At 34.7% G+C, this 19,032-nt stretch overlaps 1 protein-coding gene across 1 annotated transcript in view; it reads right to left on the reverse strand.

The window, feature by feature from the left end:
• Positions 1-19,032, reverse strand: part of LOC106665845 (hemicentin-2) — a 117,551-nt gene that overhangs the window by 67,433 nt on the left and 31,086 nt on the right. Inside the window, exon 5 of the mRNA XM_024226243.1 lies at positions 3,074-3,334. Coding sequence (XP_024082011.1) covers positions 3,074-3,334 — 261 coding nt within the window. The remainder of the gene's footprint in view (positions 1-3,073; positions 3,335-19,032) is intronic.

Raw genomic sequence — 19,032 nt, forward strand, 5'->3', positions numbered from 1 at the left:
GTTGACAGCTCGACCCAAAGGTGTTCGATAGAGTTTTGTCGGGACTACATGCTGGCCAGACCAAACATGGCATTGAAGTCCTTTCCAAGTAGTCGCCAACGATCCTAGCAGTGTTATGCATAAAAATAAAACCGTCGCCAATTAGTGGCATATAACGAACGACGTATTCTGATAACACTTCTTCAATGTATCGCCCACCTGTTAAGGAACCTTGTTGAAGATCAAGTTTGGCTGACCTTCCATAGAAATGCCCACCCCATAGGTTCTTGGGAGTGAAATTGTTATGGGCATATGTCCTCATGTTCTTATCAAAGTCCTCTCATATATAAGTAAATAATATGTGTGCGTGCGTGTTCTCGTAATTGAGTTTTCTTATACATGTCACATAATATTCATATATGATGATGAACAACATTTTGCATTATTATTATTCTTTCCATTTTTGAAGCGAGATAAAAAAGTACGGTGCACCGATGATTACTAGCATCAATAGATCTTCGAGTAATTTAGTTAAATATTTTGACTCGTTTATGGTTCATATGCAATAAATATTTTGACTCGTTTATGGTTCATATGCAATAAATATTTTGACTCGTTTATGGTTCATATGCAACCTCGTTTCCCTAGTGGATTTTAAAAGACATTCGTAACTCTGCCTGGGAACAATGCATTACCTCACCCTTCCATATTTTCCTTACTTCTTATTCTACGCATCACACTCCTGCAAGACACTGATATAACTTTTATTACGTGTTTTATTGACAGTTTAAAGTAACAAACCTATATTACAGTGGCAATATTTAGAGAAAAATAAATTTCAATCTTTGCTTTAACAATTTTTTATTTGACAGTTTTCAGTATGCTTGGCGTAAAACTGAAGGAATGCATGGATTTATTTTATTTTTTTATTTGAATAGTAATTCATATCGAATAATATTTAGTAGGTCAAACGCTACTTATCCAGATGCGCGACATATTACACACTGTTCGTTTTATGTTGGGATTAACTCACAAACCTCGATAATGTCAAAATCTTTTTCGTAATGACATAGTTCAGAAAGGTTCGGAAGGTTGCTTTTCGCCTTGTTTTCCGTATTACGCCTTCCGCGACCAATTTAAGTATTCGAGTAAATCTCAAATCGCGGATAATGATGGTAGCAAGTTCATTATTTTCCAGGAAGGGGATTTCGAGAGAAGAAAATACAAGCCATGGAAGGGTTAGAGGGCTGTTCTGGAACTGAAAGCCAGTAACGTTCTTATTTTATTTTGTTCCGTTCTTTCAGACGTATTACTTTCTAGACATCAGAGAAAAAATATGTTCGAACTATAGTGTTTTACAATTTTAAGAAGAATATACATTAATTAAGAGAAAGTTAACTTATACAGGGTGTCCCAGTTCCTTCTGACGAAACTAAGGAAATCGATTCTACTCTTCATTTGGAGCAAAAAATGCTCATGAGAAAATTTTCGGAAAGTTCTCTATTTTGAAGATATTCGTCAATTTAGGTTTTTCAATTTTTCACTACCTTATCACATAAAAACGCTAACAACTTCCAAAATGTTGAGACTACAATAAATCCAATTACACCATTTGAAAGAACGCTAAATTTGCTGTAAGATACTCCTTTGCAATAATCTGAATGACATAAAATGTTAGCCAATATCAGTCGGAAAATGTCAAAATACCCCCCTCCCATCCAATTTATCTTAGCTCTCGTTTTCGAACATTCAATTGTTATTTTTCAACTCTACTAGAACGTTATTTAAAAACCTGGATATATCAACGTAAACCATATTAGATGAAGAAGTTTTTGTAAAATTTGACAAGTTGTAGGTATTTTTTTGTTACCTCAGTAGAACGTGCAATCATGACCAAAATTTTAAATTTTGTAATTTTGACATGTTCCAACTGATATTAGCTAACATTTTATGTCATTCAGATTAATGCAAAGAAGTACCTTACAGCAAACTTAACGTTCTTTGAAATGCTGTAATTGTATTTGTTGTAGTCTCAACATTTTGGAAGTTGTAAGCGTTTTTATGTGGTAAGGAAGTGAAAAGTTGAAAAAACCTAAATTGTAGAATATCTTCAAAATAGAGAACTTTCCGAAAATTTTCTCCTGAGCATTTTTTGCTCCAAACGAAGAGTCGAATCGATTCCCTTAGTTTCGTCAGAAGGAACTGGGACACCCTGTATATACATAACATATACGCGCGCGCGTGCGTGGGTACGTCTTTAAAAAGAGAGAGGCCATGCAATTTATACGGCTAATTAAAACAATTACTCAAATATTTCGCACAATTATAGAAATCATTAAGCAATTAAAAGCAACTGTTCGTTTAATCTTTACTGTAATTTGGTCTTTAGCTATCATATTTTGTCTATAACTAGGTCAGACGGCGTGGAGATTTCGTCATCTTTGCATGGCGTCCAGTATAAAAGTAGGAAGACAAGCAAAATTGATTGGTAACTTTCTCCGCAAACTTCATAAACGTTACGATAATAAAAAATATTTTATAACAGCCCCATTTATTGATTGGTTGGACTTGGTGAACATTTGTTTATTTTTTTTAAAGGCTTCTGAAGAAAAAAAAAGACTTCTTTCTTAATTGCCTCCCCTTATAACCGCACGTGTTTTTCATGATAAGTTGTTTAGTCCTGGATTGATAAATGGCAATAGAACATGTTGGGCTTAAGTACAGCTTTAATAAAGTTTTTAAAAAACTTTTATTTGTAGATTTAATAAAAGATTGCAATCTTATCAAAAAGACTAGTATTACAGTTTTCAATAATTATATTTTATCCCTGTTTTGACAGGTTTTGGTTATACATAACAGATCACGTTTCGTACGAGATCTCGTATCTTTACAAGATGTTTACCTAATTTAAAATGGAGGAAAGATAGTGCATTTTTGTTTTTAGAATACTGTAAACGTAAATTGTGTATTCTTTGGCAATGCCGCTTTACAAAATTCCAAATTTTAAAATCTCTTTTAGCTTATTTTGTTCCAAATAAAAATATTAAAACAGTTTTTGTGTGTCTTTGAATAAAAAATAAAAACTTGTACTCACATTTGACGTCTATGTTCACAGTAAGCGGCTCGCTAGGGCCAAGGCTGTTCCTCGCCTGACATGTGTACGTTCCTGAATCTTTCCTGGTAACGGGTCGAAACTGGAGGCTCTCCTCCAAGCTGGACACGTCCTGGCGACCGACTTTCCTCCAAACAACGGACGCCGGAGGATTGGCGTCGGTCACACATCGTAACACAACGTTGTCACGGTTTTCCTCAAGGTCGGTCGTCGGAGCACCCACCAACCTTACTTCCGGTGGAACTGCAAAAATATATCAATCAGAATAACCATCAAACTATTTGTTCATTGTTTAGTTATTGTAATAATTACAATTAGATTTAATCAAGATCAGCTATTTCTTTTATGTGGATTATTCACAATCATTCATAATACAATAAGCAATTCAGCTAATTTAAATATTACAGTTATTCAGATATCGTGAGATGCGGTCGGGTGTGATGTAGGTTTCAAAAAAACATTTTCTTTATCGTGCCAAGGTTTCGATCTTTTATTGAGATCATCTTCAGGGCCTGGGATTTACAAACAATGTTTACATTTAGGATGTGGAAAAGTGAATTTATATAATGCAAAATATATTTTATATTCAAACAAAGTATTTCTACTCACTCAAAGTGTTTGTCTTCTGTGTAATTGTGCCATCCTTGCGTGTCGTGTTGAGAGTGCCAGTGAGATTTTGCTGTTTTATGTTTATATATGTTTGGTTTTGAAGGGGTGGGGAAGGAAGTCGGTATATAAAAGACAATTTTGTGTAAGGTGTCGGCTTCTTTGAAGTGAAATAAGCCGACAAAAGGGAAACAATGTGTTGGTAATAGTTCGGCCAGATTATCCTTTCAGGATTATATAGAAAGGGAATAAATAGGAAAAGGAAAGCTAAATTGTTGGAAAATTAGACTATGTGAAAAGTATTTGATGTGTGGAATGTAATGTAATGATATATGTATGTTATCTATATTGTATTTGGTTAATGACATAAATTATGAAAAAGATTTTAAACGACTTCAACATATACATACATGTTACATATACTATGCGAGTTTATTACGATATCAGAATAAATAAACAATACATGATTTTAGTGCCTGTTGAAATATTGAATAATAAAATATTTACTAGTATTTTCACCTTTAAATAATTTACTACGGATATAATCTTGTTGACAGTAACGTGATGGAGTGTTGTTTTTTATGGTTTTAATATAACAGAGTCGTCAATGGAAGATGCGAGATCCCTTGAGATAGCACGTGATTTATCTTTTATTTAAAAAATTCTTATCATTTCATTGAAATGCCTTACGCGACAGAGCGACGTAAATTGAATTTAATTTTAATATTCAACAGTTTTGCAAGACGTCCGTTTATTATTAAGACAAAGGATTGTAGTTTTTTTGTTGTTACTATAAATCTACAGAATTTTGTCCTGATAACTAAGTTGAAGCTTTTTCTGTAAAACACTATCTCTGAATTTTCAGAGAATTCTTCAATTAGAATTTTGTCGTTGTCTATGTCAAAAATAATTTCCCGACCTACTTTATTTTCCTTGTAAAGTTCGCTGTGAATTTTGTTAAAAAATTGAAAATATAGACTTACAAGGGTAGTGTGCAACCGACTCCACATAAAAAGCGGTCATGTTTCGCATTTCTTCACCGAGGGCTCACACTTTTCATAAATTATGCAGATAAATTGTATATGCATGCATTTATTCTTCTTCACGACAGTCCTATCCCGTTTGAAAAGAAGAAAAAAATACATTTTTTCTTTAGAAATGCACACTTTTGTCACCGAGAATCGATCCGCAGGTAAGAAACGTTCTCGCCGAGTAATTCCATTACTAGCAAATAAATGCAATTCACAATTGCCGAACCCATAAGTTTTAATGAAATGACGTTTAATTGATGAATAATTATAAGAGCAAATAATGGGTTTAAACTGTAAAAGTTTAACTAATCCATTTAAGTTTCGTTGACGTGACTAACTTGTCAGTATACATATTAGACTTTATAAACCTGGAACTGGTTTAGGGTATACGGATGGCTCAATGAAGGGAAATGGTACGGTTATGGGCGCAAAGAGGCCTAATTATAAGCACCATATGGCTGTATCACTATCAAGCCATAGTGCTAGTCATAGAACCATATGGAATATACACATATAAAAAATACCCTAAAATGGAGTACCACAGGGCAGTGTGCTTAGTGCTACACTTTTCTGCTTAACCTTTAATGAGGTACTTAAGCATATACGATTGCCGTGTAGAGCAATGCTGTATGCAGATGATCTGGTATTGTACTGTCAGGGAAAAAATATAACAATGCTACAAGAGGACATGCAAACTAGTTTAAATGATGTTCATCAGTGGCTATGCAAAACTGGCTTTACTGTCTCTATTGAAAAGTCAGCAGGAATTCTATTCTCAAAAAGACGACCTAGTAGTTTTCCAGTTTTGTATATTTCAAATAACCCAATCAAATTCGTAGATCGAGTCCCCTATCTTGGAGTTATCTTTGATAAGAATTTAAACTGGGCTGCTCACCTCAAAACTCTGAAATCCAAGTGTTCCCAAGCACTGAATGTCATGAAGACTGTAAGCTCATGTTCGTGGGGTGCTGATCGCAAGGGGCTTACATGTTTATACAGAACTCTTGTGCGATCGCGTCTAGACTACGGGGCAANAAATACACTACCTGAACTTTTAGGGGATGATCAAGATACACTTACAAAGCTGTTTCACTTTTTAAATGAAGCTAATCTAATCAACAAAATATAAAGAGCAATGTGTAACATGGGACTCCCTGTGGCTGGGGGTGGGTTGTGGGGTTGTGCATGCTGGGGCATTGATGTGTGGGTGCGCCCTTCTGGTGTGCTGGTTCCTCGATCTTCCTCCCGCAGGGGGATTCTCTTAAAAGATACATGACCCTTGGTGGTTCGCGCCCCTCAAAAAAAAAAAAAAAAAAAAAAAAAAAAAAAAAAAAAAAAAAAAAAAAAAACACCTAGTCCAGCAATAGCTAGGAAAACGGTATGGTGACAAGGAATGCTGTTCTTGTACAAGGTAGGTCATGATACGTAAAGAGAAATATTCTGAAAAAAAGGAAAAGAAAATTTTCCTGTACTTCATTAAAAAACGACATTTACCAGAAGATCATTAGCCAGATAGAGGAATGTTTAAATGGTAAAAAGAAAAATGCCAACGAATTTAAATGGGAAGGAAAAAACGAAGCTTCGTATACAATTACCAAATGTGTAAACAAAACGGGTGATAAACATCATTGTTTAACATTTAATTTAGTGCAGAGATGGGAGTTGTTGTATAAAAAATTTGCTTCTTGAATAGCCTGTTAGCCAGTTGGGGTTGTTTTTAATAAAACATTATATCCTGGTAAAATGAAAGGCATCCTAAAAATCTCTTGTAAGTAAATAGTAAGATGTTATATTTACCAAATATTTCCCTTGGTTTCCGTTTTCCGGAGTTATTATACATTACAGTTTTCCTCTCTATTATTCCTCAAAATTTATAAATAATTTAAACAATATTTAGTTATTGACTTATACGAAACCGTTTTTACAGGAGTGTCTATAATTGATAAAATATGGAATAGTGAATAAAGCAATTACTTAAATATACAGAAGTGATGGTTGATAATAGAGTTTGTTAACCTGAGTTAATGGTGAAACAGGGACAAACAATTTTTCATTCGATTAGTTATTAGTCACTCTCACGGAAGATCATATATCAAACGTGCTAGCCATTTTTTATCCAACTACTGTGTGTTTGAATCGTGTCATGCAATGTGTTACGAACCTGGACGGTCTGAGACAGGGGAAGTGACAAAAAAGTATTAATCTGACTCAAAACATATCGGTTCGATCGATCAAGTGGATATCTCCACCAAGTTTTGGTAAATACGAACCGCTTTTTGGCACCAATATACAGATTGTAGTATAATTGTTACAACAGCTACCTCATTATAACTTATAAGAAGTTTTTTCAAATTTCAAATAACATCTGTTTTTTTAAATTGTAATCAATGCACCGATTACCGGAGACATTGCACCAACATATTAAGGTTTTATTTTTGCAAATTTTAAATGACAAATGTGTGTGGGTGTGTGTGTAGCACATTTTTGAGAATATCTAAGGCAATTTAACTGATAATATTAAATTAAATATGGATCAGATATGAAAAGTACAACTCAAGAAAAGGAGGACTCAAGGAAATGTAAAGGACATTAGAAATGCTAGAAAAACGTAGTATCTTATACGTCTGGTTTATAAAATAAAAAAAATATTAATACATTGTGGTGACCCAGAGGAACCACCACAGACGGCCCTATCCAGGGCCTCATCACCGCCCCTATCTCACTTATCCCCCCCCCATGGGTTCTGCCCATGGAGGGCGTCCGCATCCACCGGGAGTGGGGGAAGGAAGGTATATCCGGAAAAGGCGGAGAGAGGGGGAATTTCGTTTCCCTAGCCGGAAGGTGACTGGACGCTCGGACAGAGAAAAGGAAAAAGCACGGATTACCGAGGAAAAGAACAGAGAAGAAAAAGGAGGAAGTTACCCGGACGGGACTAGCAGAGGACACTGGACCACCTCGGGCAAGGTAGGAAGGCTTCCTTTTCTTTGCTCGCCCCCCCTATCTCCGGAGAGTTATTCATTTGGTTTGACCATATATTCACGAATGTAAAAGGGTAACCTTGTGAAAATAAAAATCTTGTTTCCCTACTGGAGGAACTTTTTCAGAACCCCGAACCCGACCTTGCTCCCCATCTCCTGACTCTAAAATTCGCTACAACATATTAATGTATTTCCTATAAGGTTACACAATAGCAGAGGTCAGGCCTCAGGCTGCCGGTGTTTTTGAAAAAAAAAAGATGCCCATTTGTAAGTATGTCAGATTCGAATGAGCGCCCACTGGATTCGAACCCGGGATCTTTACTTTACATTAATGACGCCTAATCCGTTGAGGCCACCGACGTCCTCTTAAATAATAATACAGAAAAATGTGTTATTTTAAATAATAATGTTCTCTCACTTTCACCCTCTTACTATTCAAACTATCATCCTCACCATTCTCACTCGCATTCTTTTAGCCTCCTTTAAATATTTGTATATCTATTTATCAATTTGTCTGTTTTTATTTTTTATTTACCTTTTTTTATTCATTTTTTCAAATAAATTAAAAGTTGATTTATCGGAAACAACATAGTCAAAATTTTGTGCCAAATTAAAGTAGCAAATGTGTGTGTGTGTGTGTGTGTGTGTGTGTGTGTGTGTGTGTGTGTGTGTGTGTGTGCGCGCGCGCGTGTGTGTATATATTATTTTGAAACAATTATTTATGGTACTTTATGTAATCGTGTTAAAGGAAAATGAATCAGTTAATACAGAATATATGAAAACAAAATATTTACGACATTAAAAACTTTTCTTATAAATCACTAGATGTACAGTTTATGTAAATAAAAAACAATAAATAATACATATACAAAAATCTATTAGTATCTTCTATGCGATCGACCAGTCTTTACTGAATAATAGAGTCTCGTGGGTCAGAACCCTTATATAGTGTTTTAAGTTAAACGGTTTAATTTGTTCGAAATAAGAAGAATAGAATTAGTTTACTACGCTGGCTAAACGGTAAAACTGAATGAAAGCTTTTAATCTGAATTTTTAACAAGGTTGGAGCAATAATTAATGCTTATATAGTTCACTTTTTTAAATATAAAATACAAACAATAAGAGTTTATAATGATAGGTGTACATTTTCAAAACAATTTATCATGTTTGTTATGGCACGTCTGCACGTAAGAAACAACACATGTAAAAATGTAATGTTACCTTTGTGGAAGCATTTTAAAAGGTGTACCTTTTATTTTATCCTCGATGATCACCATATCGATTTTAACGATTTTTTATAATTTTATATTAGCGCTAGCCAGTGTCAGACGTTTCACCCCTGGAGACAATACAGAAAATGAACTAACCCTTTTGCCAATACGCCAAATTATCCATTCAGGATCGCCTTTGTGGCGTAATAGAAGGACACTCACTCCACCACCCCCTGCGTGCTTGATGTTAGTCCTACATACAATAATTCAAATTACATTTGCTCGTAAATTAAACACACCTGTTAGGCACGGACCCGAGCCAAATCCCGTTATTATGAGTTCGTGAATGTTAACTGCACGCTTGGGGACGCCACGGTTGATCAATAATGATGGAGTCGTTATTGTCTCCCGAAATCCAATTACCTAAGCTCAATAAAACGTCAAATATGAAGGTGCGACCAACCTGGAATACAATTCATATCACTCACTGATTGATTTAGCCGGCGAACAATTTAATTTTCCCAATGTTTTACTCTATAATGAGCGTAAGCGATAATACCATCCCGTAAAAGATTACTGTGAAAACGTTCGTTAGTAACATTGAAACGTAACATAATGTACGTTTGATGTCACGTACATTATGTAACGTATACATGCTATTTTATAAACTGAATCTTCCCTGATGTCAAGACACTTAGCGAATATCATGTATCATCCAAATATCCAACTTTGTCCGAATAAAAATTTGTTCAACGTGGAATTTAATCAAACAGAAAATGCCCAATATACATTACTCATTACTGGGCAAATAGTGGTTAACCTATCTAATTTCGAAATTAAATCTGAATGCATTATGCAAATTGTGGTGATATGGTGCGTACGGTAAAGAACCGCGGGACGGCTGGATATTTGGGGTGGTGGCAGATGGTGGAGACAAGGGGAGATATATGTGTGCACAGCTCCCGGGTCACCTCAAAAGCCCGTCTTGGAATATAACACGAGCTCGCTAGGCTTTTCTTAAGTAATTTTTCTCTATTTACGTTTGATCTCCAAGGATAAAGTCGGTCGGAGGTAAGAAAACTTTCCAGGGATTCGTGTTGAACCTTGAAAATAAGAACGCTACTGTTTGATCATATTTTTCACACAAAAATTAAATTTGTTTTGTAAGAAACAGGTTAACTATTTGAGAATCATAGCTAGAAATTAGTGATTATGTTATTCAATTCGCCAAGTCTCTGCTCAATCTGATTGTGTAAAATTATCTTATTATGACATAAGCATTTTAAACACATAAACTGATTTTTATTACTTACTTTGACCCCTTAAGCATGAAAAATGAAGGAATTGAAAGTGAAGTAAGTACTTGTGTAGCTGACAGTATCATTAACAATAAATCCCCTGGAATTGATAATATTTATAACATTCTTCCTAAAAACCCCACCATAAAATCCAGTAGCTAATAAAAACGATAACCTATCTAAAAAATATCTTCAATCAAACCTCCAGTCATACAGTTATTGACCTATTAGCCTACTTAGCTCTGTCAGCAGGATATTTGAACCCGCCACTAGTCCACCTAAATGACATCATGCCCGGGTTACAAACCACTACAAAACAAAAATCCAGCTAGGCAGGATACTAGATGATTATTTCTAGATTTTTACCAAAAGAAACATAATGGGATTGTTTTGATCTATACACAAAAATTCGTTGATACAGGCATAATGATATAGTCAGTAGGATGATGCAGTATAACCTTTATACAGTATAAACTTTCGATCTACATAACAAATATAATCCATTCGTGACTCTTATCCAGACAATTTAGGTTTTTTTTCCATCATCCCTTTCCCAATCAAAGCATTGCTGCTTGGGTTCCTCAAGGCTCTATAATTGGAACCACCCTATTTCTAGTATATTTTAACAAAATACGCGTACAGAATGTAAAAATGGATCTTTACTCGGATGATATCGCTTTCTACTCATCCTCTTGAAGGTATAATATATCTTAAACAAGGCAATATAAGAAGTTTTCCTAACCGTTGAAAACTTCCTCTATAAATAAAAAAGAGACAATAGTTTTCAGCAAGAGTAGAGAGTTGCAGTACAAGACGTGGGTTTTCGCGAACGTCCCCTCTACTCTGTCGCTAAAATGGACTATCACCGAGTTTGAGCTGTAAAAGGTAGACGTCAGGCCAATAATCCTGCATGCATAACCACCTGAGGTCTCTCATGAAGGATTAATGTCGCCCACTTGCAGGTTGTTCCAAATAAGTAACTATAGTTGAAATACACTAACTAGTTAGTTACAGTAGAGTAATGAATGCCCTCGTATACTTTGGATCAAACTGATATAATCTCCCTCCCCCAGTATATCATATGAATATGAATAGCTATTGATACATGTTAACATACATAAGCATGCACCTTCACTAGCTTAAGGTAAGTGGTCAATACGTAATAAAATGACAGAAATATGTATAATATTATAACAATACGACAACCTAGATATTATTAACAAATAAATTTTCGCCATACGACTATTTAAAACCAAAATTATATATCTTCATTTAAAATAAATTTTTCAATTAATTATTATTTATGAAAGGTATTGGTTGAGATAAAAAAGTCAGTGTCACGAGCGGGATTCGAACCCACGACCTTCGGTTCAATACGCCGCTGCTCTACCACATGAGCTATCGTGATTTCGATCCGCTCGGATACCAACTTCCCATCTCAACTTCACCTCTCGAATTTTCCCTCATTTTAGCCAATCGGACGATGAACTGTAATGGATTAAATAAACAATATTTAATAAAATTGTTCTTTGTTCCGATTTTGGTCGAGTCAATTATTAAATGTAACAAATCCTTAGAAGAACTTTGAGATGAACGTATTTCGAGATATGGAAATCGATAACCTGCTGAATGCCTTTAATTTGACAAGTCCAATAACTTCTCTTGCTATTTCAAGAAAGGTCTAATACGCTGACAAGACATCACAAGGCCGCATTTTGCTGACGTATTTTTATTAATACTCTTTCGCTCACAATCGTTTTTACCCTATCTGGTGGTTAAAGGTTTTTCCAATTTTATTTGTCACGCAAAACTGTCCCTTTAATAAACTCCTTCTTCAGTTTGATATCCTGGCACGTATCATGGATCCATTAAGAAAAGCCGCAGCACGGAATGCTTTTTTTTAGATCTAAATAAAAATCTACTTTCCCAACAACAAGAATATAACAAGAAAAAGAAATACCATTATTTTATGAAATATAAATAATTTTTCTATGGAGAAAGACAACTCATAAAATTAATTTCTAACAACTTAGCAACAGTTCAACCCACAAAAAGTTAGAGAATAGTTCTCTGAAGTTATAGGATAGTTGTAGTGTAGAAAGTAAAGTTTCTTAAGACTGATAACTATTATTCCCAGAGATAAGTTTTTGATCAACATGTCCAACTTCATCGTTTCCTAGACGGAACTATCATTTTGAGAGGCACGGAATAATCGCCCACTTTTTGCGAAGCAGCCAAGAGCTACTTTATTCTTTTGCTCTGTTTTTTTCCTTATAGCAGCGGAATACAGATAAAATGTTTTTTATTTATTATTTTGAGACCGCAAGTATGCATTTTTTTTACTTCGCTGGCTTATTTCCAGACGTTTAAAGGAGCTTGACAAAAAGGAATACTTTAATTCAAATATGGCCGATCCATGTGGTCCAGGTGGTTTGTAATTACATGTCATTTTTTTAGAGCTGAGTGCTTATCAACCTTTAGATTTATTTAATCGGTAGTATACGATAGTTTACCTCTTTATAAATTGTTATTGTGAAAAAGTTGCACTTTAAATTTAAAAGCTAATCTTATGTAATTTAACGTAAGTAAATTTCACCTTTAGTAGGAGATAAGAGATTTTCGTATGTTTTAACTTTTCCATTTCTTGGACGGTAAATTAGAAATATGAGTAGACTTTATTTTTCTAATTGAATTAGTGCCTAATTAATGACAAAAGTTTGAAAATTCGAAAACTTCCACGAAGGTAGTAAAATTACTTACTATAAGTGCGTGTCATCATTGGATTTGTAAGATAACCACTTTTGATACTTGTCATACAAATAAAATGGTTGTTAACACAATTAAATTATTTTAACTACTTTTATTCCCGCTTCTTAAAACGTTGTTGATTCCGGTTCTTTCTTAGCGATGGGATAGCCGGATAGCACATAGGTACATACATAAAACGTAGTATATCAGTAGTAAAGAATCCCTGTTTTCTCCAAATATCCGTAAACAAACCAAAATACTCGTTGCCTTAAGCTCAATTTTGATAACGGGTAGGATTTTCACATTTTCTCACTATTGAGAGCGAAGGAAAGACACAATGAAGCACATCGAGCAACCTCTTTTACACATACCTGGGCTTTGGTGCAAAAGCAAGTGCCCATGTGTTACCCTCGCATGGCCGATTCTAAACCAACGATTCAGCCCCTTCGAGGACTACCTATTGATCAAATGTAGTAACTTCTTTACGGATCCGACTCCTGTCGCTGCCATTTCCTTTTGATCTTATTTTTTATTGCATCTTATTTTTAGTTTTAACTCACCGATCTAAATTTGAACAAAAGATTCTTCGCTTCTATTGTTTACAGAGTGTTGCACAATTTCATAGTCAGAAGTAGTGAATGAATAATTATTTTTCAAGTTGTTTTACTGCATGACAAATGAACTGTAATTTTCTGCGTGAAGAAAGTGTATTTCTATACAAAGTTGTTTTAAATTTTTTTAAATGACTTTTGTGATTATTCGAATAAATATAAGAAATGAACTTTTGCAAAAAAATGTTGCGGAGTAACAACATTGTAAACCTCGTTGACCGTTTTTTTTGCCGGTACAAAAATAAACCTCCCATTTATGAGGTTGTTAAATTTCGAAGCCAATTATATCGAAAAAACAAAAGTACAAGCACAACGGCCATGTCAAAATCAGAATCTTAGGCCTGGTCAGTGTGAGAGGGAAGGCGGAAAATGTTTGTTTTGTGTCTTAATCATCTCGCGTTGAATTTACACCCGCTTAGTTAACCTTTTTTTACTGATATAAGGTAAAAGTGATATCCAGGTGATTTTTTACTCTGGAAATACGAAATCAATGATTGGGATGGGGCGAGGTCAAGGGCTGCTGGTTGGCTATCTAGTTGACCCTGGACAAGGGCTTCTAGTGATTGGGTCGTGAACCGATATTGTCCGAGCCGGAGAGTTTGATCCTAAGCTCTACTAATTTTGTTTTTTCGAGTCATGCCTTTTCCCTCTAATACATTTGCTTCCGTATATTGATAAATTAAATGTAACGTCATCGGTATTACAGTACATATTTATCCTTTTTTATCAGGACCAAGCTTCTTAAGGGAAGTGTGATTTTGGTTTAAAGTAAAACAAACGTGTATTTCAACCGCAACTGTTAACAAGGGGTGGGTCTCGACTGTTTACTGTTATTCCAACTCATAACAAGGATGTGTTTTGCACCTGTACCCGCTTAACAAGGTCGGGACTGCTTTTACACTCCGCACTGTTACTCTTTTCCAGAGAACACTACCGACAAACAAAGAGAAACTTATAGATTTGAAATAAAATATTTGATCCTAATTACTTATTTTTGTAAGACATTCTAATCTACAAAAACACAAATTTGCTTTTTATACAACATATAAGCATTTTTCGTTTAATGTTTAACCATAACCGGTCTCCAGAAGTTTTCGTCAAACAAATTGATATAAACAACATAAGTATTTTATTAAGGCTGTGAAATATATGCATTTGCGTATTTTTCCTGGTTAACTAAAACATCCAGTTTTAACAAACTGGAAAAGATTGCCATAAATGCATATTTTTGCATAAGTGGGTTGTAACTGCATATTTTTTACATATACGGCAAATCGGTATTTGGCAAGTCAAATTTTAATATTTCTGAGCAGGCCAAAAAAAAATCTAAAAAAAGCTACGGGCTCCCATTCTTCTGTTTCCACATAATGAACGAGTTTGTATTTGGTCAGTTGCCGCTGGATGGAGAAGGATAGTGTTTATACCACTGTAAATGTTCTCTTGGAATAGTTTAATTGGATTCATGGAAATGTTACGACCTCAGTTCTCTCCTTTCCATACCATCATACTTCTCAAGTTTACCGAGTCTCTCATTTGTTTTCCATCGTGAAACATTATTTGTATGTTGTGAACTGACTACTCATAAAATGCCGAAAGTCACCGCAAAGACGAAAGATCTTGTTAAAAAGTATGTGCGTAAGTTTTCAAGTGAGACTTTTAAGGGCATGCAGACATTTTATACTGTGTTCGTTTGATAAACGTGTATCAACAGTTACACTTTTTTGGTAACACAGCACATAAAGACAGCAAAACATAAGGAAAACAAAGGCAGGACGTCTAAGTTTCAACAAACCTTTGTGACACAAGCTGCCACAGGAGCTAGGTCTGGAAAGTCTGGTTTCGATACCGATTTATGTCGTACTTTAGTTAGAGCTGACATACTCATCCATAAACTAAGCCACCCTGAATTCAAGTGTTTTTTTAAAGAAATACACAGGAAAAACCATTCCCCACGAAAGTACCCTCAGGAAATCTCACCTGAATCCTATATACAACGAAACACTTCATAAAATCAGAGACTTCATCGAAACTAGACCGATCTGGGTCTCGATGGATGAGACTACGGATTTTTTAAATTTAATCTTTTTTTATGCGTATTTCTTTTTTAATATTAACTCTTGCCACTGTTTCTCTTTTCAATACAATTATGGGCTTTAATTGGAAGTTTTCCTATTTTTTCTGATGGTAGTTTTTTGATATTTTTAGTTTTAAATTGCATTTTTTTCAAATATAATTACATATATATGTGCATATTTGTGTTTTCATTGCTTAGTAATTGCATTACAGTCCTAGTTATTATAATACATTTTCGTGGTACGTAATACATAATATGATATTCGAAATAGAAATCCGCCAACATTTTGAGTTTTCCTTTAAAATAATGGTTCAATATCTCACGATATTATCATAAATTTCGTGGAATACATTTACAAAACCAAGTTGCTTGGGGCTGTGTACTAAGAGCAAGCTACATTTCCTTAAGTTGTTTTGAATGAATTCATGTTTTGATTGAAGCCTCCCTTGGTTTAAATATTCATTACCGATTAATGAAGTTGACAAAAGCACTTCTGAGGAGGGCCCATGAATAGGCTACAATGATTTCATCTTCCCACACGTCTAACGTGTCATTTGGTACTCTCGAGGAAAAACATTGGTGTTTTATCAGCACACCTCCTCCCATTTGCGGAAGCAACTCATTTGAAAACTTTTGAAGAGCTGCCAAACTACGGACTACTCTTTCAATCTAATCTTTTCTTCTTCTTTTTCTTCCAGGAAAGACTGACGTTTCCTACCGAAAGCACTGAACGTTTCACTAGGATAAAACTTTATCATGTTAAAAAAGGAAAAGAAGAAAACTATAACCTTCACCTTCTTTTCCATCATATCTTACTTCTCATACCACCCCTTTAATTAACTAATTATATAAGATTGTAAGATTGATACCTCGGAATGTTTAGTAATTCATTCCTGAAAACAAATTTGATTTGTTGCTTGATTTGGAAATAATATGTAAATGACGCGATCAATACTTGAACTTTACGTTGGGAAAAGTGTGTTAAAATGATGGGCAACGGTTTAGGCAACAATCAAACCTATCTTGCTTTTTCATTATACTATTTATTATTAGCAAAATTACCGCTTAACTGTAAAACCCATTATTAAAAAAATGAATGGCCTAATATTTTACTTTGCTAGCACTATTTAAAACAATAGTCTTCTCGTAATATTCGCTAATGCTTAAACTTGTATTATATTCGTGTGTGGGTGTAGAAACGATATGAAAGAAAATGTAATATTTGTCCTGACACGTTCCAATGGTAGTAAGATTTACATATTGGGCAGCTTTTATTCCCAGGGCCTACTTTTACTAGCGCCTCTCGCGCCATTCTACCAGAAATCTTATTTTTCAGAGCCCGTCCATTTAGAGCTATCAGTGAGGGGTTCTTCTCTTTACATTATGGACAATGAATGGGAAGGCCTCCTGAGTTCTGAAGTCGTTCCGTGCCAATATAGCGTCTTTAAATGCCTGCTTCCTTTTCCAAAAGTGTCCCCAGCCATTAGCTTAAGACAATGCCTCCGGCTCCTCTCCTATTTATTAGCCGCTCTCCAGCCACCTTTTGTTCTTCCTAACAAAAATAAGTTGTTTGATGCAGGAAGGACATTCCTTTTGTATTATCCAGGTTAGTATTGGGGAGATCCCTCCGTTCGATATTTCTTTCATGATTGTTATATGTTCTCAGAAGAAAAATTCAAAGATAGCGCCATTTCGTTGGAACAAAATCCAACTTTTGGCTGTTCCAAAATATCGCACATCCTTACTCTCCACTCTCCCCTTCCCTATGTCTACTCTCTTAAAATATTTCATGTTTTTCTCTCATAATTTATCTAGTTTTCTTTCTCTCTCTCTCTCTCTTTCTTTCTCACTCATTACTCACTCTCCCTTTCTCCTTAAACATATCTATCCTTAAACACTACCTGTGTATATCTTTTTTCTATGTATTTCTGTCTCTTTCTGCCTTTATCACTGTCTCATTTCCTACTACTGTTTGCATCCATATCTTTTTTAGTTAAGCCATTTAATTATTTCTTTTTCTCTAGTTTTGTAATGTCTTCTTTCATATTTCCTGTTCAATCTTAATTTTATAGTTCTATTTGTTTCTCTGATGCATTTATGTATCATATTTAGTTTTTTAAACTGTATGTTGTTTGTCTCCTCGGTCTGACTCTTTCTCTCTCCCTTTCCCTCTCTCCCTCATTCCCTCTCTCTCTCAGTCACTCTCTACCTATCTATCTATCTCTCACTTTCTCACTCATTTCCCTATCTCCTTAAACATATCAATCTAACACTACCTGTGTGTATCTTTTTTCTCTGTAATCCTGTCTCTTTCTGTCTTCATCACGTCTCATTTCCTACTACTGTTTGTACGCATATCACTTTCAGTTAGACCATTTAATTTTTTTCTCTAGTTCGGTACTATTTTCTTTCATATTTCCTTTTCATTCTTAATTTTATAATTCTATTTGTTTCCCTCATGCTTTTTTTAATCATATTTATTATTTCAAACCGTATGTTGTTTGTCTACCCATCGGTCTGTCTGACTCTTTCTCTATCTATCTCTATCACTCACTCTCTCTCTCTCTCTCTCTCTCTCTCTCTCTCTCTCTCTCACTCCCTCTCTCTCTCTCTCTCTCTCTCTCTCTCTCTCTCTCTCTCACTCACTCACTCTCTCTATCTGTCTATCTATCTATCTTTGTCTTTTTCAATAACATACACTTAAAACAAAACATAGAAGCGCTCACTGCACTTTTTAATCTATTGTTTTTGGTCTAATAGTTGAAAAAAATAATTAACATTAAAAGTATGGTTATAATTCAAGTTGATTTAAATGACACTTGGTAACATGAAAGTCTGTCTGCAGTTTTCTTGTAATCAATTTGTTTTTATCAAACAAAACGCAAAATGAACAATCGCTGATTTATCTACAGTAACAATTACGAGTAAAAATACAAGAGTCGTGTATTTATGCCGCCTTTGAAGCATTCAGTCAAACTCAATATATCAATCAAATATCAGTCGGGTTTTTGATGAAAAGTTTATACCCATTCGTTCTCACCACTTCGATTTATTGCTAGGCAAGTCAACTGTGATATGTATTAAAATCAACGAGAAAGTATTGTATATTTTCATATTATTTCGTTCTATTATTTTCTTTCTTCGATGAAGAAGTTCTTGAATAACATAATGAGGAGCCTTTGTTTCGAGGTGATCATATTAATTATTTCAATTAATTATTCTTTTTACGTAAGGTCCTGGTTGAAATGAAAAAGTTAGTGTAACGAGCGGGATTCGAACCCACGACCTTCGGCTAGCCGCTCGTGATACGATTTTTTTCATATGAACCAGGACCTTAGAATAAGAAATATAAAGAATAATTAATAGAAATAGGAATAAGAATAA

Source organism: Cimex lectularius, unplaced genomic scaffold (assembly GCF_000648675.2).
Source record: "Cimex lectularius strain Harlan isolate CLEC.00 unplaced genomic scaffold, Clec_2.1 scaffold54, whole genome shotgun sequence".
NCBI classification, from domain to species: domain Eukaryota; kingdom Metazoa; phylum Arthropoda; class Insecta; order Hemiptera; family Cimicidae; genus Cimex; species Cimex lectularius.